General features: G+C 51.9%; 1 protein-coding gene across 1 annotated transcript; it reads right to left on the bottom strand.

The window, feature by feature from the left end:
- Positions 1-122: 122 nt before the first annotated feature.
- On the bottom strand, positions 123-27647 carry Plod1 (procollagen-lysine,2-oxoglutarate 5-dioxygenase 1). The gene is made up of 19 exons (XM_021159893.3): positions 27493-27647; positions 23234-23325; positions 21933-22069; positions 21430-21593; positions 19808-19920; positions 18762-18825; positions 17354-17451; positions 16467-16568; positions 15839-15970; positions 13314-13435; positions 11583-11687; positions 11206-11331; positions 10398-10539; positions 8860-8973; positions 8213-8278; positions 7375-7479; positions 5878-6024; positions 3148-3273; positions 123-935 (listed from the first exon to the last, which is right to left on the bottom strand). The coding sequence occupies exons 1-19, from the start codon at positions 27566-27568 to the stop codon at positions 780-782; spliced, it is 2187 nt and encodes a 728-aa protein (XP_021015552.1). The 5' UTR covers positions 27569-27647; the 3' UTR covers positions 123-779.
- Between the last annotated feature and the right edge of the window lie 135 nt (positions 27648-27782).

The following is a 27782-nucleotide window of genomic DNA, read 5'->3' as shown; positions in this document are numbered from 1 at the left end:
GAGAGACAGGAGTCCCACGGTCTACTGACAGTCTGTCCTTCCAGCCATGGGCTCTCACAACGCTCCCTGCTGATATCTGCCAGTCGCGTGTATACTGGCCCACCCCAGGCATCTCTCATACAGTGGTTTGAACGACATTTAATAGAACTCTGTCCCTGTCTCCGGAGGCATCGGGACAGGGTGACCCAGTACAGTGTGGACATATGCCCCTCCCCCAAGCAGGGTCAGTAGAGAACCAAGCATTGTCACAGATGTCTTTCCTGTCCCCCCGGCCCGGGAGGATTTCGAGTTACAGTCTCAATAGAGACAACTATTTGCTCTTGGTGATAAAAACCTGGAAGAAAGGGCATCAAGAGTCCTAGGTTTGGGGTGGAGTTGGGGTAGGTGGGTTGACCCAGATCTTGGTGGCACTGGTACTTGAAACAGAATCCTGGGGGCTAGCCCTTCCAGAGGTGCTCTAGGCAAAGCTGACTCTCCAGCATCCCAGGCAGCTCCATCGGAAGTCTGGCCGCAGGGAAAGTCAGAGGAAAAGGGGGGCTGGGGACTCCTTGAAGATGAGCATTACCACCATCTCCTGAGACTAGTGGGAGCACCATGGGCAGCCCCAGTCCTGGAGTGGGTGCCCCATCTCTGGCCTGCACCCCATCGTTCCAACTGGTGGCTTCAAGAGCTACAGGAGTTCAGGAATCATAGGTTGGACTGGGTTCCTTGGCCCCAAGGGCTGCTAGGCAGTGGCTGTCAACGATGAGATAGGTCGAACAGAGGCAGGCACTGGGCAGTTAGGGATCGACGAAAGACACAGCAATGTAGCGCGTGCCCTTGGTAGTAGGAAGCCCCTCGTGATAGTGTGTGAGCCGCCCAGGGTGCAGGAGGGCCCAACCCTTCCTTGGTGCTCTCACGGAGCAGTTGTAGCGCAGAAATCGGCAACCTCCGCCCTGGGAGAGAGGAAGCATCCATGAATTCTTCCCCAATTCACATTCCCTTTCCCTACAGCTAGCTCCCAGTGCCCTGTTCTATAATGGCCAAGGGGCCTGATAGCACCAAGGAGCTGGGGATGCCTGAGAAAGCACTAGGAGATGCAGAGGCTGACCTCAAGAGTCGGGCGTCCCTGGGCAAAGGTCACCTCCACCCTTCACCCTTTTCTAAGTTTGTAATTCCCCTGAACCTCGTGTTCTGCTTCTGTAGACAGCTGACGGGGATAAGCAAGAGTATACACAGAGAGTTAAGCTATGCGTGGGCCTGTAATCCCAGCACTCAAAAGGTGGTGGCAGCAGAATTAGGAGTTCAAGGCTAGCCTCAGCTTCACAGCAAGTTTGTGGCCAGCCAGGGCTACATGAGACCTTGTCTTTAAAACAAACACAACATATACATACATTCATTCATACATGTAGCTCGGTACTGCTGGGGGGGGGGGTGTGATGGCTCAGCAGGGGCATACTTGCCTAGGAAGCAAGAGAGCTCCCTGGGTTTCTGTAGCTCACAGACAAATTACTCATTCCTAGAACCACAGATACTTTGTTGCTCTGGCTGTCCTGGGTAATCCTGGCCTCTAGTCAAACTAGATTTCAGTAACAACCTCAGAGTCTGACACTTCAAAATATCTTCAGGAATCGCTGATGCTCCCCTGGGGTCAAAACCTCTCCTGGTTGAGAACTCATGGCTCAGGGCTATATTGCTTCACTGTGAATTTGTTTGGCTTGGCTTTTTAAAGACAGGGTCTCTCTCTACATAGCCCTGGCTATCCTGGCAATCACTATATAGATCAAGCTGGCTTTGAACTCACAGAGGACCTCCTGTCACTGCCTCCTGGGTGCTGCTATACCACACATAACTTCCTGCTGTTAAGTTCTTTTTTTTTTTTTTCCTGTCTGTGTCATTTTTTTTTAATTTTTTTTATTAAGTTCTTAAAAATACCGTGTGATCGGGCAGAACAGTGGAGAGGTCCTTCCATTGGGTACTCCTGCTGAGGCCACTCCAGGCTTACCTAGGCTGTCATCCCCTTAATGGAGAAGCCCATGGAAAATTCCCCAACTCCCAAACTGTGTACATGTATGAAGCTCCCTGCAGCTGCTAAGTGAGGTGGCAGTGTTTGGTTTCTGCCTGTCAAAACCCCAAGTTCTCATACTGGGCGGGTGATGGCTCATACCTTTAATTCCAGCAACCAGGAGGCAGAGGCAGATGGATCTCTGAGTCTACAGAGAGGCCAGCTTGGTCTACAGAGCTAGTTCCAGGACTGCCAGGGCTACATAGGGAAACCCCATCTCAAAACACAACTGTGTTCTGGACACTTAGGTGTGGTCCTAGCCAGCTTTCAATTAGCTATAAACTGTCTGAGTGGTCCCACCAGTAGGCTCCTGTAACAATAGCTTTTGCTGTTTTGGTTTTAAAGACAGAGTGGCATGTAGCTCAGGATGGCCTGGATCTTTCTATGTAGCCGAACATGACCTTGAACTTGTGATCTTCTTGCCTCTATCTCCTAAGTACTGAGATGACAGGTGTGTACCACCATGCCTGGTTTTATATAGTGCCGCAGTGAACCCAGAGATTGGTGACCACCTCTCAATACATTTTTTTAAAAATCACATACAGGCATTGATTGAGGCCCAAGCTAGGTCACTCACAGAGGCCGCGCTGAGGCCCTCAGAATGGCTTTCCTCAACCTCAATGCCTTCTTGGTTTCCCTAGTGCTGTCTTTCAGCCACAAGTTTGTGCCCGAGACCAAAGCTGACAATCTCCCTACTCCCAAAGGAACCTTCTTCCTTCTCATAAGGAGAGTCCCCAAGCTCCTTCACCAGTGGCTGTCACTCAGTATTTATTGGGGTTTCTGATAAGCCATGACCTGGGTCCCCCTCATGTGTTCTCATATCTCACATGAAGATGGAAGGAAAGAGAGGTGAAGAAACCTGTTAGAGGACACAGGGCTCGGGAGGAAGGAGCCCCGACCTTCTGGAGTTTGTGCTGTGGTTCCTGTGAAGGCAGTTCTACTGCCAAGCTCTGCCTTGATTTCTTCTTCCAGGAAGCTCTCCCCACACACCCAGCCCCATCTTCCTCTGTGCCCTGGGACTCTCGGTCATAGCCACTGGGTTTTGCTCACCAGAGCCTGGCTCCTCCCTCAGCCTGCCCCCGAGGCCCGAGGCCCTGGCTCACCTCATAATCTTCCCCCACCCTGTTCAGGGCTATGTTGACGGTGAAGGTAGAGGCGTCATGGTGGGGCATCAAGGAAGGCTGCTCATCAGGCTTATAGCGGACAACGAAGGCTAGATCAAACTGGGCCTGAGATGGGGGTGGGGAGTTGGGGGGGAGGGAGAAAGTTTACATCAGTCAAGAGAGGCTTAAAGGGCCAAGAAGGGGCAGAGTGCACTGTGAGGTTCCATCTAATCTGCTGTGATGTTCACTCTCAGAGGATGGGGCTGCTTTTTCATTCTCCAGTGCCTGGAATCGCAGCTGGCACAGAAGAGTCTCAGGAAGAACGTACAGAAAGAGGGAAGAGGCAAGGTGAGTGGGGGGTGCGAAGGGAGAGGAAGGAAATGAAGGCAGAATGGGAACAGGAAGGAGTCCAGCTCTGTTTTCCCTCTCTGGCCACAATATACACTGCTGATTTCCTGAGAATAGGCCCAGATGCACTAGAGAAGGTATGGTCTTCCAGAGGACCACAGTTCCATTTCCAACACCCACGTGGTGACTCACGACCATCAGCAACTCCAGTCCAGTCCCAGAGAACCTGACCACTTCTGTGTTCTCAGATACTGTATACCCGTGAGAGCAGTGTAGGGATTTGACTATGCCTGGCCCAGGGAATGGCAATATTTGGAGGTGTGGCCTTTTTGAAGGAAGTGTGTCACTGTGGGGTGTGGGCTTTAAGACCCTTGTCCTAGCTTCCTGGAAAGCAGTCTTCTCCCAGTGGCTTCCAGATGAACATGTAGAACTCTCAGCTCCTCCTGCGCCATGCCTGCCTGGACACTACCATGCTCCCACCTTGATGATAATGGGCTGAACCTCGGAACCTGTAAGCCACGCCCAGTTAAATGTTATCCTATTAAGAGTTGCCTCGGGCTGGTGAGATGGCTCAGCAGGTAAGAGCACTGACTGCTCTTCCTAAGGTCCTGAGTTCAGATTCCAGCAACCACATGGTGGCTCACAACCATCCATAATGAGATCTGACCACCCTCTTCTGGAGTGTCTGAAGACAGCTACAGTGTACTTACATATAATAAATAAATGAATCTTTAAAGAGAAGAGGGCATCAGATTTCGTTACGGATGGTTGTGAGCCACCATGTGGTTGCTGGGATTTGAACTCGGGACCTTTGGAAGAGCAGTCGGCGCTCTTAACCACTGAGCCATCTCACCAGCCCCAATAAATAAATCTTAAAAAAAAAAAATAGCCGGGTGGTGGTGGTGCACGCCTTTAATCCTTGCACTTGGGAGACAGAGGCAGGTAGATTTCTGAGTTCGAGGCCAGCCTGGTCTACAAAGTGAGTTCCAAGGACAGCCAGAGCTACACAGAGAAACCCTGTCTTGAAATAAATAAATAAATAAATAAATAAAGAGTTGCCTTGGTCATGGTGTCTGTTCATAGCAGTAAAACCCTATCTAAAAGAGGCAAGCATGCCTGTGAGGCAGGAGAATTGCTTTAAGTTCAAGGCCAGTTTGGTCTACATAGCAAGTTCTAGCCAAGCTTGGGGTATACAGAAAGACCCTGTCTCAAAAGGTCAAGGGGGGGTGGAGGAAATGGGGGGCTGTAGCTCTGTTGATGAAGTGCTTGCTTGGTAGACGAAGACAGACTTGTACATGATGCCAGTAGGGCAGGAAGGGATGGAGTGGGCTTGCAGCCAGCTGGTGGCTTCTCTGGTGGACTGGTGGGACGATAGAGGCAAGGTTTAAAGACACAGAGAGCATGGCTGGAGAGATGGCTTGGTGGTGAAGAGTGCAAGGTGCTCTTGCAGAGGACCAGGATCAGTTACCACCCACACGGCAGCTCACACCTATCTGTACCTCCAGTTCCAGAGGACCCAACACCTTCCCTTGGCGCCCCTCAAACACCCGTGTCCAAGTACACGCAGCTACATATAAATAAAAAAGAAAATTTAAAAAGCAAAAAACAAATAGAATAAATTTACAAACAAACAAATAAAAGCACAGAACGCTTAGCTCGATGGTGCGCACTTCTAATCCAAGTTATCTGGGAGGCCGAAGCAGGAGACTCTAAAGTCCTAGGGCCTGCCTGGGCTGCCAAGTGAGTTCAAGGTCAGTTTGGGCAAGTTAGTGAGACCGAGTCTCAAAATAGAGAAAACGGGAAACCAAGATTTAGGCTTGGTGGGTCACACCTGTAATCCCAGCTCTTGGGAGGCCAAATAAGGAGTATCATCCCAAGTTCAAGGCCAGACTGCTCTGTAAAGAGACCCTGTCTCAAAAGAATTTCTGTTTAAAAAACAAAACAAACTCTTTTTTTTTTTTTTGCTTTTCGAGACAGGGTTTCTCTGTGTAGCCCTGGCTGTCCTGGAACTCACTCTGTAGACCAGGCTGGCCTCGAACTCAGAAATCCACCTGCCTCTGCCTCCCGAGTGCTGGGATTAAAGGCATGCGCCACCACGCCCGGCTTGAGAAACCCTGTCTTGAAACCCCCTCCCCCCCCAAAAAAGCAACAAGATCAAGAGAGCTAGAAATGTTAACTCTGGTAAAATGACTGTCTAGACATGCAAGGCCCTATGTACAATTCCCAGAACAGACAGACAGACAAAGGAAAGATTCACAAGAGGCACAGTCAGAGCCTAGGACAGCATGCCAGATCCATGGGTATACCTCAAAACATGTAGCCTCTCCCTCAAGCTGGAACTGTGCCCCCCAACCCCATCCCGCTGCCTCCAGGCAGACCCACCCTAGTGTAGTAGCCAGGGTACAGCTTCTCTGTCATGGGGGCGATGTACTCCACCAGGAACTTGTGCCACTCCCGCTCGAAGGTGATCTGGTTCATGTGGATGTCGATAGTGGGCACGTTTTCGTAGCCACCCTGGATCCTGTTGTCCTGGAAGTGGCCACAGAGAGAGAATCTATGATGGCACCCAGAATCCCATGCCCTCAGACCCAGGCTCTGACCCCTTCCTTCCCCTTGACTTTGGTACAGATAGGACATGATGTGACAAAGAGGAGGGGCACTGCAGACATCATTAAAGTCCTAATCCACTGGCTTTGGGTTAATCAACAGAGAGGTTATCCCCGGTGGTCGGATCTATCAGGTGAGCAGGCAGGTCATGGCTCTGTCCTCCAGCTTCAGGGAACAGACTTGCTCCAGCAACAACATCATGAGCTGATAATGGGTCCTCAATCCTTAGACAAAGAATAGCTCCAGCAGACCCCCAAACTGTAGCTTCGTGAGATCCTGAGCAGAGGAGCCAGGTAAGGCATGCCTGGATCCTGACCGTCAGAAACTGGGAGACAATGCACGGGTGCTTTTGGGGGGTTTTGTCTTTGGTGCTGAGAACTGAGCTTAGAGTCTTGGGACACTCAGCAGGTGTTCTGCCATAGAGTCATTTTAAGTCCCTTAGAAATGGCAATAGATACAGGAGCTACCATTCACTGAGGCTCTGAGGTCCACGACTGTCCCTGTCACTAAAGCAGAGATCCTCCCAGAAATAAACAAGTTGGGCAGGTAACCCACTCAGTTAGTCTGGCTGTAAGGTCAGAGCTCAGTCAGCTGGAAGCACAGAGATCTAGGAACGCATGCATCTTTTAAGGGCAATGCCGAAAGTTCCCAAGTCATGTGTAAGCATAGAATTAGGACAACCTTCACCATGCCACTTGCATCAGTTGTCTGATGAACGTGGACCTGGTACCCAATACCCTTTGTATCTCATTGGCTCATTTCATTCCATTTTCAAATGCTTGCCCAAGGCAAGAAGCTGAAGTATTCAACAAACAAGCCAGGAAATTAAAAACTTTGAACCTCACTTTAAGTTCAAAGCCACACAACCAGCAATGTCTGCTTGGGAACCTCCACACCCCCTCCCTCCCTCCCTCCCTCCCTCCCTTCCTCCCTCCCTCCTTCCCTCTGGCTCTCTCTCTTTTTTTTTAAAGATTTTATGATATGTAAGTACACTGTAGCTGTCTTTAGACACACAAGAGGGCATCTGATCCCTTTACAGATGGTTGTGAGCCACCATGTGGTTGCTGGGATTTGAACTCAGGCCCTTCAGAAGAGCAGTCAGTGCTCTTAACCGCTGAGCCATCTCTCCAGCCCCACACCCTGTTTCTAAGCCGTGTGCTCTTGCCTGTCTGCACTCTGAAAGTAAAGAGTCCTGGACAGACTGGCTAGGTAACCAGGAGAAGAACCGAGAAGGGCAGTCTCCTGCAGCCTCCCAGGCGTCTGAGGCATTACCTTATTATCACCCAGAGACCACTGGCCATAGTGTTCCATCTCCTCCACCAGCTCATCACAGGCCGCCTCCGTGAAGATGGGGAACCAGTAGACATCCGGACAAGGCTGGGACGAGTGAAGAGTCCATCATCGGAGTCCAGAGTGACAGCACCATGTCCCCCTAAACACGTGGGAACCCCTGCGGGGCTCCTCATGAGTCTCCCCCCCAGCCCACTCCTTGATCCTCGGGGAACACTCTGAGTGACCCAGAGGAGTAAGGGCTCAGTGTTAGATTGATTGAGAGGCTGAAGAAAGACCGAGATCAGACAGACTTTCCAGCCAAGGTTACAGCCGCTGCTACCAGTATCAGCCTGGGGAGTGTGTGCACCTTGCAGAGACTACTGGTGTGAGTGAGAAAGAGAGAGCCCCATCCCTCACTCTTGCCTCGGAGGCTCTGTTTGGGGACAATCCTGCCTCCATTCCATCTGTATTGGCTGGTTTTATGTGTCAACTTGACACAAGCTGGAGTTATCACAGAGAAAGGAGACTCCCTTGAGGAAATGCCTCCATGATATGCAGCTGTAAGGCATTTTCTCAAAGTAATCAAGGGTGGGAGGGCCCATTGTGGGTGGTTTCAAAGTATCTACGGACCTCAGCTGGAAAGCGCTGCTGGGAGAGAGGCCCATCCACCCAGGCACTGTCAGAGCAGACAGACAGGAAGACAGACAGGCAGGCAGACAGACAGACATGCAGACAGACAGACAGACAGACGGCTCCCCCGCTGCACAATACACACACACATTGAATCTCCACCCTCATGTACTCCCACAGCAGCATGTGTGGGCTATGAACCCCCTACCGTCTCCACCAGCTTCCCCTCTAGGGCCTTGGTGTAATTCTCATGGATGTACTTTTCTTTCCAGTCCTGTAGAGAACACGACACAGAATGGGTTCCCAGGCCTGCCCTGGGTCAGCTGTGGTCACCTCAAGTATAACAGCACTGGTGGCTCCTAAAGCGACTCCAGCTTTCAGGCTCCTCGAAATATGAGCAGGTATGGCCTCGTCAGAGGCAAACTACACGTGCCTGCTGGGTGTGGGAGTGCTGCCGGGATACACAGGATCTCACATCTGCACTTATGGGTACAGGTGTGTTTCTGTGTCTGTGTATAGGCATGTACAGGTGCCCATGTCAGCTACACACCCCATCATTTGTGTGTACTGTCACACACTGTCACAACTGCTGCTTCCTCTGATCAAGGCTACACCCTCAGGAGTAAGTCAAGCCAGGGAAGACCCATCTTAGAACCAAAATAAGGATGACCAAAGGGCTCAATTAAGTCATATCTCCCTGCTCCACTAGGTGGCAATGTGTCCCTCTATACTAGAATAAAGCCCTGGAGGTGAGTGGGGACTCGTGGAGAACAGGTCATGCAGTCTCCAGTTGACAAGATCTGCCAACTGGAGTCTCTCTGAGTTCCAGCCCTCGTCCAACCAGTCAAGTCTTACCTCAGGGTTGCTGAACACCTCCCAGAGATCATTATGTAGGTGGGTGGTCTGGTAGTTATCCAGGGACAGCAGGTGGCCAAAGGTGTGCCGGTTGGTCAGGAACATGAACACCTCCTATAGAGTTGATGGACAGAAAAGCTTCCTCACCCTGCACACCCCAGAGGGTGAGGGGTGGGGCATGCAGTGCCCACAGCCAGATTCAACCAGATTAAAGACCTGTGAGTACAGTATGTGCTCCCAGCACCCGCCACATCCCCACCCCAGGGATGCAATCAGAGAAGGCTTCCTGGAGGACTGAAGAGAAGAGAAAAGGTTTCTCTCCCCCTTCCTCCTTTTCTTGTTTGCCACGCTGGGGATTGAGCCCAGAGCCTCAAGCCTATAGGGCAAGAATGCTCCTAAGGGCTGTGATCCTGACATGCTGATCACAGGGGGAAAACCTAACCAAGCCATTACATCAAAGCAATGTGCCAGGACTGACGAGGATAAAAGCCTGACAAACCCAAGTGGGATCCTTGGGACCCGTGTCAAGGCAAAAGGCGAAAACCAGCTCCATGAAGTTCCCTCACCTCTACCTGCACGCCATGGGATATGTGCACCACGCCGCCCCCTCTCTGACTCACACACAGACACGGACAGACAGACACACACACACAGAGACAGACAGACAGACAAATACACACGCTCTCACACACACAGACACACACAGACAGACAGACACACATACACATACTCTCTCTAACACACACACAGACAGACACATACACACACACTCTCTCACACACACACACAGACAGACACACAGACACATACACACACTCACAGACAGACACACATACACACACTCTCATTCATACACACAGACACAGACACACACAGTCTCTCACACACACAGACACAGACAGACAGACATACACACACTCTCTCACACACACACACACATACAGTCAGACATACATACATATACACTCTCTCTCACACACACACTCTCACATACATACACACAGATATAGACAGACAGACGGACATACACACACACTCTCTCACACACAGACAGACAGACACACACACAAAACAAAAACAAAAGCTGGGCGTGGTGGCTCACGCCTTTAATCCCAGCACTCAGGAGGCAGAGGCAGGAAGATTTCTGAGTTCGAGGCCAGCCTGGTCTACAGAGTGAGTTCCAGAACAGCCAGGGCTACCCAGAGAAACCCTGTCTCGAAAAACCAAAAAAAAAAAAAAGATATGCGGTGAGACATGAAGACATGTACATAATTGTCTCTTGGACATAACTACCAGATTACATTGAGGCGGGAAGTTCGATTTTCTTTAGGCTCTATCAAAATAATAAATAATCTGGGTGTGGTGGCACACATCTGTAATCCCAGAACCTGGGAGACTAAGACAGGAGGACCAGCCTCACCCCAGAGCCCTCAGAAGCCCCTTCCTACACCGACAAGATGGCCCAGTGTGCAGGTCAAGGCTGGAGGACCACTCCTGGCACAAGTACATGCCCCACCCCGCCCCCAAGCCCTACTGACCTGCTGTCGGACATTGGCGCAGAAACTCATGTCAGAATCCAGCTTGCTGTAGTGGAAAAGGTCTACGTTCTGCAGCTCAGCCCGCAGGGCACTGCCCTTGATCAGGTAGATGTTTGAGATGTAAGGCACGTTCCAGACGCCACTGAGGGAGAGGAAGGAGATGACAGGGTCACAGTCTCGCTGAGGGCCAGAGCTTGGAAGAAAAGGCTGTATCAAATTATAAATAAACTCAGTGTGCTGGCAGACATATGTAATGTCAGAACCTGAGAGACTGAGGCAGGAGAATCAAGAGTGGAGTCTATTGAACCTGAGTCAGTGTTTGGGGAGTATTCATTTGGGGGTGCCAATCTGCTTTTTATATGTTTTTATTTTGTGTACATACATGTGGCTGTGCACGTATAAGCTACAAGACATGGGTGGAGCTCAGAGGACAACTTTTGGGAACTGGTTCCCTCCTCCCACCGTGTGGGGCTCGGAGACCAAACTCACATTGTCACGTTTGGCAAAAGGTGCCCTTACTCACTGAGCCAGCCATCTTGCCAGACCTAATCGGACTTTTTTTCTTTTGTTTCGGTGCTGGGGACCGAACACGGGGGCCTTGCAAACGTGCTACTACTGAGTTAAATCCTAAACTCAACAGTGCTGATCTCCCCCTCCCACCCTGGGCATGGGAGCCCACGACAACTTTCAGGAATCCTTCTGTGTGTCTGACTCTAGTCCTCTTTGCTTGAGGTTCAGCTCACCCAGAGCAGTCATGCAGGGGAGGGGCACCACAAACCCAGAAGAGATGAAAGCACTGGATACTCACACACGACGGCCCTGCACAATGTCCACGTAGTCCTCCGAGCGGGCGTAGTACCCATCTGCACTCAGACCCCCCCAGAAGTTGGACCAGAGCCTCCCGTGGCGGGTCATGAGTGGCGCAATGACATTCCTGAGTAGGGGGCACAGGCAGACCAGACTAAGGATGGGGAAGGGGAGGAGCCCAGCAACCAGTGATTTGCATACCGGGATCTCTGGGGTAGGGGAGGCCTGCCCCATCCCCCCTGTACTGAGGACAGACCCAGGAAGGTGCCATTCTATCAACCTTTGAAGTTGTCAGTCTGGGAGCCCCAAGGAGTAGAAAGTCAAGGGGCCTCTCCCAGCCTGAGCACGCTTTGCTCAGGAGGCCACCCACGGTCTTACTTGTTTTGTTCAATCAGGAGCCTTAGGCTGTTCGGCTCTGTCAGAGCCACATCAGCATCCACACTGAAGTAGTAGGTGCAAGTTTGGTCCTGACGGCACAGGTCTCTGTGAGAGGAAAAAAAGGGAAGGGGAGAGGCAGGAAGACGTTGGTCCCAGATCTCCCTCAGAAGATGCCACATCTGTCCGCATAGCTTGGCTTTATGGTGTACTGGGAAAAGGGCCGTAGGACTCACGGGAACTCAGGATCAGGCTGGGACCTCAAAGGTCCCCCTCCCAACTCTGACAGGCATCTGAGCTCTCAGATTAAAGACTTGGAAATGACAACGGCTTCATCTGGAGGAAGCAACAGCCCACCAGATGGGGCTCAACGGTGGGTGCCTGTCTTGAGAGCAATTGAGCAACTAGCAGCAATGGAAAGCGGGGTCCCCAGCAGCGGCAGAGCACTTCCTTGGTATGTGTGAGGTTCTGGGCTTATTTCTAGAACCCCACATTTAAAAAAAAAAAGCATGTCGCTGGGTATGATAGCGCACACCCGTAAATAACAGCACTCGGGGCAGGAGAACCTGAAGTTTAAGGGCAGCCTTGGCTCTACAGTGACTTCAAGGCCAGACTGGGCTACATGAGACCCTGCCTCAAAATGCCAAAAAGCATCCTTAAAAGCTCCCTTTTGTTCAACTAGTCCAGGGCTCAGAAAGCAATGGTCCTTGGTCTGAGGCTTCCCATTGCCAAGTTCGTTCCACCCAGAATGGTTTTCTGTTCCTAAATGACGAGGAGAGGAGGGAAAAAAAAATCAAAATAAAATTACCCCTTCCTGTGAGGAAGTCAAATTTCCGTGTCTCTAAATAAAATCTTTCTGGAACACAATCTTACTCATTCATTACACATCGGTGGCCATCTTTACGCTACACAGGCAGACAGCTCAACAAGGGTGAGGAAGTCCACCAAGCTGGCCGGCAGAGCTGGTTACCATCCGGCACTTTACAGGATGTTCAAAGGAAGTCTGCCGGCCCCAGACTGAGACAGAGGAAGTTTCTTTCTTTCTTTCTTTCTTTTTTTTTGAAACAGCACGGAGCTCCAACTGGCCTTAAGCCAGCTTTAGAAGTGAGGATGACCTTTGACTCCTGACCCTCCTGCCTGAGAGTTCAGGTATGTACTACCATGGCCAGTTTATGTGGTGCTGAGGATCAAACAGTGTCACCACAGACGCTAGGCAATCACCCTACCAACTGAGCTACGTCCCTAAACCTACACCAATGGATTCTTGTGTCTTCATCTCTGTTCGGTTTCATTTATTTTTTAATTATTATTAGCGTGTGAGTTCACCACAGCATACTTATGAAGGTCAGAGGACAACGTTATGAAATCGGGGCTATCCTCTGATTGCCATGTGGTCGGGCTCAGGAGGTAAACACGTTTACTGAGTCACTGTAGGTCTAATAATAAAACGAACGATGAGAGACTGTTTCTCTGTCACTCCTGATTTACTTCTGACCCTCCAGCCTTTCCTCTTTCTCCAATTTGCTTCCTGAACCCACATGACACTGTCTGGGGGCCCCCACGTTGTCCTGACAGAGGCTACCTCCTCATTCACAGAGGAGAGCCCTGAAACCCAGACAGGGTCAGGACTATGTTGGAGCCCCACAGAGCCTTGTGAATTCCCAGCCTGCTGCTCCCAACGCCATGGCCCATCTGCCCACCACCACGAATGGAGAGAACCCATGAGTGACTCACGCGCCCATGTTCCTGGCGTCTGCGTTGGCCATGCGCACCTCAGGACCCACTAGCTTCACAGATTGGTACTCACTGCCGTGCTCCGCCAGGAACTGCTCGACCTGAAGTTTGTGGTGCCGTTCCTGGGGTGGTGAGGAGGCAAGCGGCAGATGGAGACACGGCACCCCCATCACTAGCCAGAGAATGCTGTCTCTGACACACTCCTGCCATCTGCATCTCTGTCAGAGTGCCCTTCTCTGGCGATCCTTTCATGCTCATCTACCCCGCCCAGGCCCTGCCCCACTGGCCTCTTCACAGCTCCATCATCAGGACAGTCCCTCCTCCCAAAGACCCCACATCCAGAAACTCTGATGATCTCTGGGGTGTCATGTTAACCAGTGTATCAGGGGATCTGCACGCATATATGACAGTCTGTACCTGGGGCCCCTATCCTGGGGACATGGAGAGAACAGGATTTTTAGTCCTAAATCTAAGTAGGGGTGCCCAACCTATTGACACTGTGGTATGACATCATCATCTACACATGCCATCCTGGGTTGCGTGTCCCACTGCCTTTCTGTCTGTAGGGGCTTGATGTACATTGGAAGTCAGGCAGGGAGCCAAGCTGCGTGGGAGACTGTGGGTCCCTGGTATCAGGCATCTTGCTACAACTGGAAGATATACAGGGGAGACACAGACAAGGCATCTGAGCGGACCTCAGAGAGGACAAAGGGCCCCATAGACTATATAAAATGTGGCCAGTCAAAGACACATCAAAGCAGAGGAGAGACAAGGCTTTACCCAGCCAGAAGAGTGCTGAGCCACCAGGCCTGCTCTCTACAGAGCTCAGGGCTCAGGACTTGAAGCTGCTAAAGCAACGGCAACCCAACTTGACTGTCATCAAAGCAAACCCAGAAGTACAAAGGAGGCAGCAAACAAAAAGTGACAAAAGTCAAGGTGCCCTGGCTTGAAAGAGCTCGGCCCCCATAGGCTCATGTGTTTGAATAGCTGGTCCCCGGTTGGTGGAACCGTTTGGGAAGGATTAGGAGGCGTGGCCCTGTTGGAGGAGGTGTGTCTCAGGGGCAGGGGCAGGCATTGAGATTTTAGAGGCTTTCTGCCCCCCCTACAACTCTCTCACACTGCCCTGCTGCTCACGGCTCTACATGTACACTCTCGGCTCTTCCAGGCTTTTGTTCCACTACCGCGGACTCTAACCTTCTGGAATCATAAGCCCAATCCATTTATGATTTATCTCCTAAGTTGCCTTGGTCATGGTGTTTTGTCACAGCAACAAACAGGTGACTAAGACTCAAGGTTACCCATTACATGCTTCCTGTGAATGAATGGCAGCCTTCCCCGATCCCCTTACTATTATGGGTATAACCTAGGGGCTCGGGACTGGAGAGACTTGACTATTCATCCATTAAGAGTACTTGCTGAGCTGGGAGCAGTGGTGCACACCTTTAGTCCCAGCACTCAGGAGGCAGAGGCAGGTGGATCTCTGAGTTCGAGGCCAGCCTGGTCTACAGAGCAAGTTCCTAGACAGCCAGGGCTACACTGAAAAACCCTGTCTCAGAATAAATAAATAAATAAATAAATAAATAAATAAATAAATAAGTAAATAAATAAATAAATGTGTGCTTGCTGCTCCCGCAGAAGACCCGTGCTTGATCCTCAGCACCCACGTCAAATGGTTCCCAACTACTTACAACTCCAGCTTCAGGAGTCTAGCACCCTTATCTGGCCTCCACGGGCACCTCTCTCACGCGTTCACGCACACACACATAATTTTTTTTTTACACATAATTTTTTTTAATTATTTTTTAAAAGACTATTTATTTATTTATTTATTTATTTATTATATGTAAGTACACTGTCGCTGTCTTCAGACACTCCAGAAGAGGGAGTCAGATCTCGTTAAGGATGGTTGTGAGCCACCATGTGGTTGCTGGGATTTGAACTCCTGACCTTCGGAAGAGCAGTCGGGTACTCTTACCCACTGAGCCATCTCACCAGCCCCTTTTACACATAATTTTAAAAGTCAAAATATTTAGAACCCACACACTAGGCAAGTATACTATAGCTATGTTACCTACCCTTTTCTTTTCTTTTTTTTTTTAATGGGAGAGGGCTAAGCTCACTATGTAGCCCAGGGCTAGCTTTGAACTTACAAACCTCACATCTCAGCCTTCTCAGTAGCTAGCCAGCTCCTTCTGACCCCCTTACTCTTCTGTGCACTTCACAGGGTAACCTGTTTCTAATGACTGCAGCAATTCTATGTGGTTACCACAGTTCTGACCTCAATTTAACAAAGGAGAAGAAAGAAGGAGAGAGTTTAAGGTTGATGCCCCAGGTCACACAACCAAGAAAAGCTATATTGCCAGGCTACAAGCCCAGTCCGCCTGACCTCGTCAGCCCAGTGATTTAGGGACACAGCCCGCTACCCACTTCCACTCGGCCCAGACTCACTGAGATCCTCAGAGGTCTTAGGCCAGCTCACAGGGCTGGGCCCTCGAGCAGAGCCCCCCAGGATAGCTCCCACTCACCTGGTTGTGAATGAAGAGTCGCATCTGTTTCTGAGGATATCGTAGGCGCAGCAGCCGCAGAAAAAACAAGGATAGAAATGGTGTGGGCTGCTCAATGAACACACCGACCAGGACAGTGGGGAGAGCTTCATCCTGCAGAGGGAGGGACAACACAAGAGTCAAGCAGGGTCTAGGCACTGCCTGCTACCAAGCCCCAGGAAAACTGAGGTAGAGGTGCATGCCCTCAGGAGGCTAGATGCCTGAGTCACAGAGGAAAGCAGGCCATGTAGGCGTGGGGCTGACAGAACACACGGCGAGGCCTGTTTAGGAAACGTACAGGAGGTCCCAGGGTCATACCAAGGCCAATGGATAGCATGACACCAGATCCTGGCTGGTGTGGTCAAGCTGGGCCATACATAACAGCAAGCAAGGGCTCACAGCATAGGAAGAGGCTATAGGGGCACAAAGGGCTAAGGAGAAGAAAGCAGACTTGGACATCAGGAGGAAAGCTGGGCTTAGGTGACCCACAGACAGACAAACACCTCTTCACCTCTCCCCAAAGCACCATTCTACTCAAGATCACCTCCTCCTCTCCCCTATCTCATGGCACTGCCCTCAACTGCCCCCCTCAGCTCACGCCGGGCCTCACCCCAATGCCCTTGAGGCTTCGTAGGCCCTCGTCACACACGGTGCAGCCCGTCTCAAAGGTCCAGAATCGAGGAATGTAGTTGCCCAGGTAGTTCAGCTGCAGCTGTTGGGAGTCAGGTGCAAGGTTGAAGAGGAGCCAAGAGGGCCCCACATCCCACTGCCAAAACGGCAAATTCCTTCTCCCTGCCTGGGCTGTCTCGGGAGGAACCCTGTGTCATGCAGAAGGGCATCCTAGCTGTAAAGAGGGAGCTGAGAGCTTATAAAAACCCGGATGCCTAGATACTGGACTCCTCACAGGAGTCCAGGCAGCAGAGCTGGGTGAAACCAAGTCCAGGCTGGCCTTTGAACTCACCATGTAGCCAAGGACTTTAAATTCCTGAGGCACACTAGGCGAACAGTCTTACCCGTGAGTTACACCCCCAGCCACAGATCTGCTTTTTTGTGCCCCTGGCTCTCTTCCTCTCCTATCCACGGGATTCTAAAGCTGGTGACTGGCAAACATGCTATGCGCCACAGACCAGTCCTCTGGGACCACTGTCTGCCTCCAGCCCCTTCCACTAAGCCATGAGCAGAGCACTCTCTGTCTGTGGCAGACGGGTGTCTGGGGCAGACATCTGATCCATGTTCACGCGGTGAATAAATGACTGCCATATCAGGACAGCACAAGGTGATTCTGGAATCTTCCTCGGAGCCTAGGTGGGACAGCAGCCTTTTTTTTTGTGGGTTCTGTGGTCCTGCCCACCACAATAGAGAAACAGGACACCAGGCCAAGCTAGTATCAGAGGACCCCAAACAGCGTCACTCCCTCCCTCCCAGGGTGCAGTCACAGTAGAGGGACTAGGACTCTGGCTTCCTCCCACACTCCCCCAAGGCCGGGCCCCTCCATACCTTGGTGGGCCCATTGCCATGGACGACCACTGGGAGGGTGTCATAGGCCAGATTTCGTGCTCTCACATGGCCCATTTCAAACTTGAGCACAACTTCATCTGGGGATCAGAAAGCACAGTGGCAGAGGGGCCAAGGCTGGGGGCTCACAGGCTTTGGCCCTGCCAAAGTCGCTGCACCCCTCTGAGCCTCAGTTTCCCCATCTGCAACTTCCTTCGTTTTGTTTTTAAAGATTTGGGTTTGTTCTTTTTTTCAGTGTGTGTGTGTGTGTGTCTGTCTGTCTGTCTTTCTGTGAACATAAATGCAGGTGCCCAAGTTGGCCAGAGGCATCAGGTCCCCTGGAGCTGGAGTTACAGGCGGCCATGAGCTGCCTGACACAGGTGCTGGGAACCAAACTCGAATCTTCTGGAAGACTTCCTAACCACTGAGCTGTCTCTCCAGCCATGCTTCTTGAAAAATTATATTCAGTCAGGCATGCCTTTAATCCTAATAGGCAGAGGCAGGCAGACATCTGAGTTCAAGGCCTGTTTGGCCTACAGAACGAGTTCCAAGACAAGGGCTACATAGAGAAACTCCGTCGCAAAAATTAAAATTGACATTACATTTATTTATTTAGTGGCTATGGATATAGATGTGGGGGTAAGAGAACACCTTGCCAAAATCAGTCCATGGGTCTTAAACGCAAGTCTTCAAGGCTTGGTAACTGAGCTGCCTTCCCAGCCCTGAAATCCCTTCTTTCGGAGGCGGGGGGGGGGGGGGGGTGAGTGTGGCCAGCAAGTACTTGACACAACAAACAGAAGGGAAGGAACACAGAGGCCACAGTGACCCTAGTCCTTAGTGTGGTGACTCATTAGAGCCGGAAGTGGGAGGGGGAGGGGCAGCAAAGACTAGAACATCCCAGGTGCAGACACAAGGGTCAGCACTGAGCGAGGTGTGTATGACATGTGGTCAATCAGGAAGACCTGTAGCAAAGTCACCACCGGCTTTGGGCGCAAGGAGAAGGGGTAATTTGTAATGATATGACAAGCAGGACGCAGCCGAGGGCCAGGGGCCTGCCTTGAGTATCACTGCCTCCTCCTAAGTGAACAGCTGCCCTTCTCCCACCTTCAGAGAGACATAACTTTGTCCCCAAAACATCTGGAGGGTCTCTGGGGACCCGGGCAGGAGGCTGACAACAGCTTAGCACAATGACCAAGGAGGAGTCACTTGGTTTTCTTTCTGAAAACCTTCAACTCCTTCCAGCCACTCCTCAAGCCTCCCACAACTCGGCTTCCCTCCCCACTCAGGTTCCACCCCTCCTCCCCTCTGAGATCCCGGATGCTCTTCTCCTCTCTGGCCCCAATCCTCCCCTTTAAGACCCCATGTCCCTTTTTCCTTTCCGGCCCCACCCACTCTCAGTGCTACTGCTCACCCAAGGCTCCATCCAGGTTCTGGAAGATTCGGCAGCGATGGTCCAGGCTGATATTGATTTGCTCCTGCAAGAAGGAGGGCACAGGCTGCAGCAGGGACAGGCTCCAGCCAAGACCAGGTCCCCAGCACACCCTGCATGGGGAGCCTGCCCCCCCACACACACTAGCTCAGCCTGCCACATTCTAGCTCTATTCACAGAGAACCGGGATGTCTCAAGACTGGCAGGAACCTAAGAAAGCAGCCTGCTCAACCATAAGGATGCTAGCCCCATGCTGAGGCATAACGTTACTATGTGTCAGTCTCCAGTCCCAGGTTTCTATGTACATATAGGAATCGGATCCTCACACCATTCCTGTGAGAAACGCTAACAGTATTGTTTTTCATCCCTTAATTCTTTAAGTTCTGATTCTGTGCCTGGAGATATGGCTTAGCAGTTAAGCACACTGACTGTTCTTCTAGAGGTCCTGAGTTCAATTCCCAGCAACCACATGGTGGCTTACAACCATCTGTAATGGAATCTGATGCCCTCTTCTGGTGTGTCCTGAGAGAGCAACTGTGTACTTACATACATAAAATAAATCGTTGAAAAAAATCTCTGATTTTGGAGACAGGATCTTAGAATTTGAAGGATGGTTTGGGATGACTCAAATTCATGATCCTCCAGTCTCAGTCTCTCACATGCCTGGCTTTTTAAGTTTTTGTTTCTTTTTATATGTATGAGTGTTTTGCCTGCACGGATGTAAGCTTGTTGTGCGTACCTTTACCCACTGAGCCACGCCACAGGCTTTAACCCAAACACAGCACACTCATTACCACTGAGCCATGCCACAGGCTTTGCTTTAACCCAAACACAGCGCACTCATTACTCTAGAACAGTGAGCAGTGACCATGGTATTTAAAAGCCCCCGAGTCTATGGCAGTTTGTTACAGCAGTCCAATGACTGTGACACCAACCCACTGGCTCAGATTCCAGAGGCTGCATGGCCAGCCGGATCCAGGATCAGGATCCTCCAGACCCCTCTCCCTGGCCCACCCACCACCTCTCACCCTCTTCTCCGGGTCCAAGAAGATCTTGGTATAAAAGAGCTGGTCGCTGTCACTGTCCTGGCCTTCCCACTCGGCCACCAGTTTGCTGAGGCTGGGGGCATAACCAATGAAGCCTGGAGAGGGAGTGGGGACAGAGACAGACAGACAGACGCTTAGCTTCCAGTCTCTGAGCTGGCTTCCTCCATTCCCTCTCACTGCCTCTCTGAGCTGGCTTCCTCCGTTCCCTCTCACTGCCGTACTCAGAAGCCCAGCCCCTTCTGACTAGGGGCAGGTGGGATGCAAGTTAGCTAAGGCCACCAGATGAGCATTCCCAAGACCAATGGAACCCGCTTAGTGCTAGGCCCCTAGGAGGCAGATTTGGAAGGAGCCTTGGATCCCCTTTATATAATCATCTGAGCAACTTGCATCAGAGAAGGGGAGAGGCTGAAAAAATGCCACACAGCACTCCAGGGTCTGAGTCTGTCCTGACAAGTAGAGAAAGCTCCAGAGGCGCTCCTGGAAGAAGTGAGGGGATGCACCAGCAGGGAGGGAAACACACACACACACACACACACACACACACACACACACACACACACACAGAGGCCATGGCAACCGTGTTAGCTCTCTGAGATAGTGAGACTAGCTCTCCCTGCTGAGGCAGGGTGAGACCTGTGGGTTCTACTCTCTGCAAGGACTGAAAAGGGCTGAGGGCCAGGCTCAGCACCAGAAGAGAATGAAGCCTAGGAGGTAGTGTGGGTGTAGGCATGAAAAGGCAGACACAGAGGTTTTTAATTGTTTTTGAGAAAGGGTCTCACAAAGCTCTGGCTGGCTTCACCCTTACCAGTTAGGCAAGAATGACCTTATGAACTCCTGCCACCATGTCTCCAATTCTGGGATGGCAGGTGTGGTACCATCCCGCCTATGTAGTGCTGCCCATGGGACCCAGGCTTGGTGCACGCAGGCAAGCACTCTGCTAACTCAGCCATACACCCCAACCCCCCAACCATGTTTTTTTTTTTTGCTTTTAATTTTCTGTACACATTTTTGTGAGCGTGTATGAGTGTGTGTATGGGTGAGTGTGGGGTGAGTGTGTGTATGTGTGGGAGTGGTGGTGGGGTGCGTGTATGTACGAGTGCGGGGGGTATGTTTGTGTGTGTGAGGGTGAGTGTATATGAGAGTGAGTGTACATCTGGGTGTATGGGTGAGTGCGTGTTTATGAGTGTGTGTTTGCAAGTGTGAGTGAGTGAGTGAGTGAGTGAGTGTGTATGGGGGGTTGTAGGTCAGAGGACAACTTGGCAGGAGTTACTTCTCCCCTTCCACCACGTGGCTTCCGAGGATCAAATGCAGACTGTCAGGCTCAATGGCAAGAGGCTATGCCCCCTGGGCAATTTCATTAGTCCAGTCTTTCGAAACAAGGTCTCACGTAGCCCACCAGTCAGTCACTGGGCTCTAGAGATCTTTGGAAAGCAGAAGTGATGTGGAAGGTGAAGGTGTCAGGGGTGACTCAGTTTCTCCAGCACAGCTAGGTGGCCCTTCAACAGCGTGAGGAGGAACCCCCTTTGAGACGGTATGCATTTGAAACCCATGACCCATGGTGATGTCAGGCACCGGACCCCTCGCCCTGTACATAACCCCTTTACCTCCAGAGCCCAGGAACCGCTTGCCGTCAGGGACTGTGGGATACTTGGCCTCCAGCCTCCGGTCCGGGTAGATATGCTCCTCTGCGGAGAAGACCACCTGGCTCTTGGCCTGCTGGAACTTCTTTAAGAGTTCCCGGGGTCCCGAGGCAAACACCACGTCATAACTGTGGCCAAAGCAGGAAGAAGATGAAGCAGCTCCAATTAGAGCACCCACAGGAGGACACAGGGACCCCCTCACATTCTACACCAGCCACCACCTGAGAGACAGATCTGCACACCACCACACCTTGCAGTCTGCCCCATTGCCATGCCATAGTAAAACTAGCTCATCCGTCATCTCCGGCAGCTCACACCTCACCAAGGGGAGCACTGGCCTACGTCACAGAGACACACCCTGGGGTCTCCTGACCCTTACAGAATCTTAGCAAGGAAGCCTCCTGATGTCCAGGAAAGGTCCCAACACCACTCTGCACACCCCAGGACATGATTCCCTGCACACCCACCTGTCAACGAAGAGAATAACCAGGTCTTCCTTGTCTGCGTGCTTTTCCAGTGCCTTCTTCAGCAGCCGAACCTTCTGTCCTCCACCTGCTGCTGCTGGTCCTCCATCCACACTCCAGTCCTCCCCCAGGCCCAGTGACTGCAGAGAGAGGCCCCCAGCTCTTGGTAGTGTTTGCACGGTGGACACCTTTGCTTCCTTTCAACTCAACGCAGGGGAGCCATACTAGATGGAGGCCAGCAGTGGTCACGTGACCACAAACAATACACAATCAATACATCCCACTTCCTCAGCCCCTCCCGTAGCTAGAGCTTTGAGCATATATTCCAAACATGACCTATCACTCTCCCCTGGGTCTGTTGTTAAAATTAAGGCAAAATTGTCATCATTGGCTGAGAGCCAACTGAAGAGTTGTGGGAGCCGGGCGTGGTGGCGCACGCCTTTAATCCCAGCACTCGGGAGGCAGAGGCAGGCGGATTTCTGAGTTCGAGGCCAGCCTGGTCTACAAAGTGAGTTCCAGGACAGCCAAGGCTACACAGAGAAACCCTGCCTCGAAAAACCAAAAAAAAAAAAAAAAAAAAAAGAGTTGTGGGGCTAGAGTCAAGTTACTGCACTGGAGAGAGCCTGTTTCTGGAGATGGAAAATAATGCCCTTTGATGCTTGGGACCCTGGATCTAGCTATACCTGAAATAACACCCTGTTTCATTACAAACCATAGCAGCTGATACCCTCTCCTCCTGGGCTTATACCCAGCTCTGTACAGGCCATGATGAGGCTGAGTACATCTCTGTCCCCTGTGCCCAACACTCAGAATGGTCACTGAGGTGAGGCGAGGCGAGGTGAGGTGAGGGCTGACTTCCTGCAGGCCCTATGAACTGCCCAGAGATGACAGGAAGCCCATGCCTGGCAGACAAGCAGTGCACACACTCCAGAGGATGTGTTTAGACCACATCCATTGCAAGATGCCCCAGGGAATTCTGGAAATGCTGGTTCCCAGGTTCTGCCGTCTATACTAGCCTTCCCAGCGAGGCCTCTGCCCACTGCCATCCAGGTACCACTGCTCATCTCTCTAGCCTCCACTTTCCCTCTCATTCACCTCCTAGGATCTGCTCATACTCCACCCTTCATCCTAACTGAAGCTCGCTCTTCAGCTTCTGGGAAGCCTCCTCTTGGTACCTAGATCTGTCCCAAGATCCCTAACTCTGGGAAGGAGATGCCCTAGCCCCTGGAAACGCCACACACATATACACATACACACATATACACCAGCACACACTGTCTCTGCCTTACCCAGGAAGCCCTCACCTGGATCTTGTAGTTGAAGAACTGAGCTGAACGCTTGAAGCGGCGGAAGCCCTCAGTCTCTTTTGTGGCCACAGTGAGGACCAAAAGGTTGTCTGTGGACAGAGAAGGGTGTGGTGAGGGAAAATGAGGACATGAACAGTGGCCTTCATCACACCACTACAGCCAAGCTATGCTACGGATAAAACAGAGGTGTAACCCTTATCTCCCCATTCCCTCCCTTGGGGGTCCCTGTGTGTAGGAACTGACAAACATGCCAGGCAGCAATGGGGATAGGGGTGCACCCTGCCTTGTGAAAGGAAGTCTCTGGCTTTAGAGGGTACAGGCCTCACGTGGGGGAGGGGTGGGAGGATGCCCTGAGCACTGACCATGGGAGGATCACTCTGGCCAGGGCTGGGCATTAGTCTGGGGGTGGCAAGTACAGAATGCAGAGGTCGCTTGCTCTCTACGCATGCGTGGAGGGTGGACATACTGTGTGGTCCTCCCCAAAACCTGCATGGCTGACTTTCCCAATGCCATACTCCCAGTTCAGACTGCCTGGGGTGGAAACCAATGTGAAATCCCCCCATCCGTCCATGTCTGTGGCCAGAGTAGCTGGTATCATCTTTCCTCCCTCTCCCTCCCTCTCATTTTGAAAAGGGTCCTCATATGACCCAGGCTGCTATCCAGCTCCACAGGTAACAACGCTGCCCTGGAACTTGTCTCTCGGTCTTCCCACCTCCACTCGCAATCGCTGAGATGTCAGGTGACACACTCAGCGTGTCTGGCTTTGTTACGACCTTCTTAACAAGGGGCCTCTCCCAGCTCTGCAGTGTGACTGCACCTCTGCAACAGAGCGGTGCTAGAAGCAACTGCCAAGACAGCGTCTGAGGGAGCCCCACCCCCACCCCTGATAGCCCCTCTAGACCCTACTGTGAGGCTTGGATACCTAAGAAGGGAGGGTGGGAGCTGGTCTGCCAACCTAGATCCTAGCACTACCTCTTACAAACTGTGTGACCCAGGGCATGCCCCTGGAACTCAGTTTCCCCCTATGCAGTAAGGACAGTGAAGTGCCTGCCTTTCGGGGCTGCTAGATACTTCGCACACCGTGAGAGAAGTCAGAGGGGCTGACTGGTGAGGGGGACACCTTGCCCAGTATGCATGGCTTTGTGCAGCCAGAGGGTCAACTTATTTTATGGTTTGTGTATGATTTTTTTCTTCAGCTAAGAGTCTTGCTGATGGCTTCTGTCCTTGCCAAAAAATCCCAGAGCCAGGCATGATAGTGCCCCTCTCCTTCCTCGATGTGGACCCCTGTGACTCCCACTCAGATATTTGTCCCTGGAAGCTGGGGGACAGGCCCACCATTCAGTGGCTGGTATGGCACCTCTCAATCCAGGACTCCCATTTACCTAAATGAACAGAACACCCCCCACTCAAAAACAAAACCAACCAACCAAACAATAACAACAAAAACAAACCAGCCAGGCCAGCAGCAGACAGGGAGGGCCTTCCCCTTCCCCTTCCTCTGAACATCAGGAGTTTGAGCTGAGAGAACAAAGGAGACCAGGTCTAGCAAACTGCTTAGACAGGAAGCTGTCCCCGTAGCAAGTGCCAGAGGCAAAGCAGGAATTGGCAGGATCCAGTAGGGTAGGTTCAGGGGCTTGGGCAGGAGCAGATGATGCTATAAACAGCTGTGGAGGAGTACCCGCCCCACTTGACCCTAGGAGTCCAGAGAAGAAAGATGCAGCATACATGAGAGGAAGAGCTGCCACCAACTCTTGTCTGAAAAGTTAAGTCTCCCTGAAGCTGAGGAGAACCAATCCAGTCACCCGTTCTGAGGCCCTCACGCCAAAAGGGGGCAGGAAGAATATCATAGGCCAGAATGTGCCTTGGCTGTCCAGGAATTCACTCTGTAGACCAGGCTAGCATCAAACTCATAGAGATCTACCTGCCTCTGCCTCTGCCTCCCGAGTTCTGGGATCAAAGGTGAGCATGCACCACCACACCCAGCCACGTTCATACCCCTGATCCACTACAGCACCCAGCATGGTAGAACAGCTGACTGGAGATAGAATCCAGAACCACTGGGGCTTCTCCAGCCACCCCACCCCCCCATGCAGGTAGTCTGTCCAGTCCACCATCAAGCCCATCAGAGCTCTGGGCCACCCACAAAGTATCAACAGGAGGTATGGGTTCCACCAGGATAGCACCCCCACCCTACCCCACCCCGCCCCACCCCCACCCAACCTCAACAGCCACCAGGGACACATGGGCCTGGCCACCTGAAAGCTCAGCCCTCCCCTCATGCTGCCCAAAGTCCAGTAATGATGTCCCCAGATGGACAAACTGTGACCCCAGTCAGCAGAGATGAAAGAGGCACGGTGGAAGAGCAGAGTGTTACGAACAGTTGGCTCAGCAAGGAATTTAGCCTTCCTGAACTCCACCATAGGAACCATGGATAAAGGAGCCCCCTTTCAGAGATTAATGTGAAGACCCAATGAGTGTCTGAAGTGCCGAACACAGGGTCTGCCGGTGGCTCCTCCATTCTTGGCACAGAGCGGGAGCTGAGTACCCTCAGGGACCGCCTTTCGCCTGCCGCTGCTGGATCAGGATGAAGGACCACGTCCTCAGCATTGGGGAGCATCTCTGATCCCCGAACCCCACTACTCTGGGCTTCTTAGAGGGCAGCTGAGGCTCTTGGAACTGGGATGGTCTGGGGTATCTGAGCACGCATCCGCAGAAGCAGGAGAAAGTGAAATGGAGAAAAAAATGGCTGCTACTGGGCCTTTGCACACATTACCAACTCTGTAGTCTGGACTTATCAGAGAGTCTCTTATCTATCTTCCTTTGATGCTAGATTAGACCCTAGCAAAACAAACAAACAAACAAAAAACCCCAAAACAACAACAACAACAAACCTAGCTGCTCTGAGTTTGGAGAGAAAATGCCCAGAGCCTTGACTTTAAGGGGACTCAGGGACTGGTCTTATTTGAGGAATCTCTTGTGATCTCTAGAAATGAGGTCTTGCCACCCTGTGTTGGAGTCTAAAATATCAAGCTTCTCAAAAACTGTGCATCACCAACGTGGAAGGCATGTGACCCTATGTATAACTGAGCACAGATGGAGCAAGCATGCAAAAACCTGTGGTTCCCAGCACATGGTTTTCAAAGCCAGGTTCTTTTCCTTTCCTTTTTTTTTTTTTTTTTCTTCCTTTCTTTCCTTTTTGGTCAGGGTCTCATGTAGTCTAGACTGACTTTAACCCTTCGTGTAGTTGAGGATGACCTTGGACTTCTGATAACCCTGCTTCAACCTCCCTGAGTACTGGGGTTATAAGCATGCACAACCATGTTTAGTTTATGCAGCACTGGGGACCAAACCCTGGGCTGCATGCGAGCTAGGCAAGTGCTCTTACCAACAGGGCTCACCCACTGGAGCCCTCCACATTCCTACCACCCACCATGTTCAGGCCAACTCCCAGGTCTCCAGCAACATGGGTGGAAGAAAACAGGATACCCTGGTTTGGTTTTGCTTGTCTGGGTGGTCCACAGTCTGTCCTCCGAGAGGGTGTGTGTGTGTGTCTCAGACAGCAGTACTGGGGGTGGTATTGTCCAGCAAGGGCTGGTTGGACAGGATAGTGGGGCACTGGGGATAGCGGGACACAGTTAGGAATCCAGTAGCCCTTGGAGAAGCAGAATGGGCGCTTAGCTGGGAGTCCAGCCGACCTGGGACCAACCACTCCCAACTGCTTGCTTACCTCCTTCACTCCAAATCCCCTTACCCTAAAGATAACAAGAACTCATGGCTGAGCTCAGGAACCAGACACACCCAGAGATGAAGCCATTCCCAATGACCACAAGCTGTGTGCCCTTGGGGAAATCAATCCACTCTGGAGCCTCAGTTTGTAAAGCTGGAAAACGGGGTTAACATACGAAAACACTTCCAGCAAACGTACTTAACTGGTGCTTAACTAGTGAGGCCAGGCTGCAGCAGATCGTCTTGCTACTTATTATGGGAATTGTGATCATGAACTCCTCTGAGCGCCAAATGAGGGTAGGGGGCGCGCAAGTGGAGAGTGTACTTCGGCTGTCCCCTCCTCTGCCCGCAGCACAAACCTAGGAATCCCGACCCCATGAGAGGAAGTGATCTACCGGAGTCACCCGCGGGCAAGTGGACAGATGACCGCAACCCAGCTTCCCCCCCCCCCGCCCCAGCCCAGGTCTCCCGGACACCCCGGTCCTCGGCGAGACAGACGGCCAGGCACAGCTCCGCCGCCGCGTCCTCACCCTCTAGCTTGGCGTCGTCCTTCGCCTGGACCAGAAGAAGCCAGGCCAACGGGGCCAGGAGCAGCAGGGACCGCATAGCTGAGTCTCTGGAACGACCCGCCGGCACTGAGACAGAAGCTGAACTGGAAACTTCGCGACGGGGCCGGCGGGCGCTGCCACGCACTGAGCCCGCCCTGGGGGCGGTGCCGCGCACGCCTCCGCCCGCCTCGGGGAAGGGTTTTCCTGCTTAGGCTTCTAGGTCCTCCAGACTTGGGGCAGGTTCGCTGTGCCCCCTGGGTCCCGATGCCGGA

This window comes from Mus caroli, unplaced genomic scaffold (genome assembly GCF_978045245.1).
Source record: "Mus caroli unplaced genomic scaffold, Mus_caroli_1 scaffold_6, whole genome shotgun sequence".
NCBI lineage: Eukaryota > Metazoa > Chordata > Mammalia > Rodentia > Muridae > Mus > Mus caroli.
This window is presented reverse-complemented; position numbering and strand designations above follow the sequence as displayed.

Excerpts from the sequence above, each read along its gene's own strand:
- Plod1 (XM_021159893.3), bottom strand. The coding sequence starts at position 27,568 with ATGCGGTCCCTGCTGCTCCTGGCCCCGTTGGCCTGGCTTCTTCTGGTC. Across the intron at positions 22,070-23,233 it reads TCTTCAACTACAAGATCCAG|TCACTGGGCCTGGGGGAGGA; the intron begins GTGAGGGCTTCC and ends CTCTCTCTGCAG. Across the intron at positions 19,921-21,429 it reads GCGGTTCCTGGGCTCTGGAG|GCTTCATTGGTTATGCCCCC; the intron begins GTAAAGGGGTTA and ends CTCCCTCTCCAG.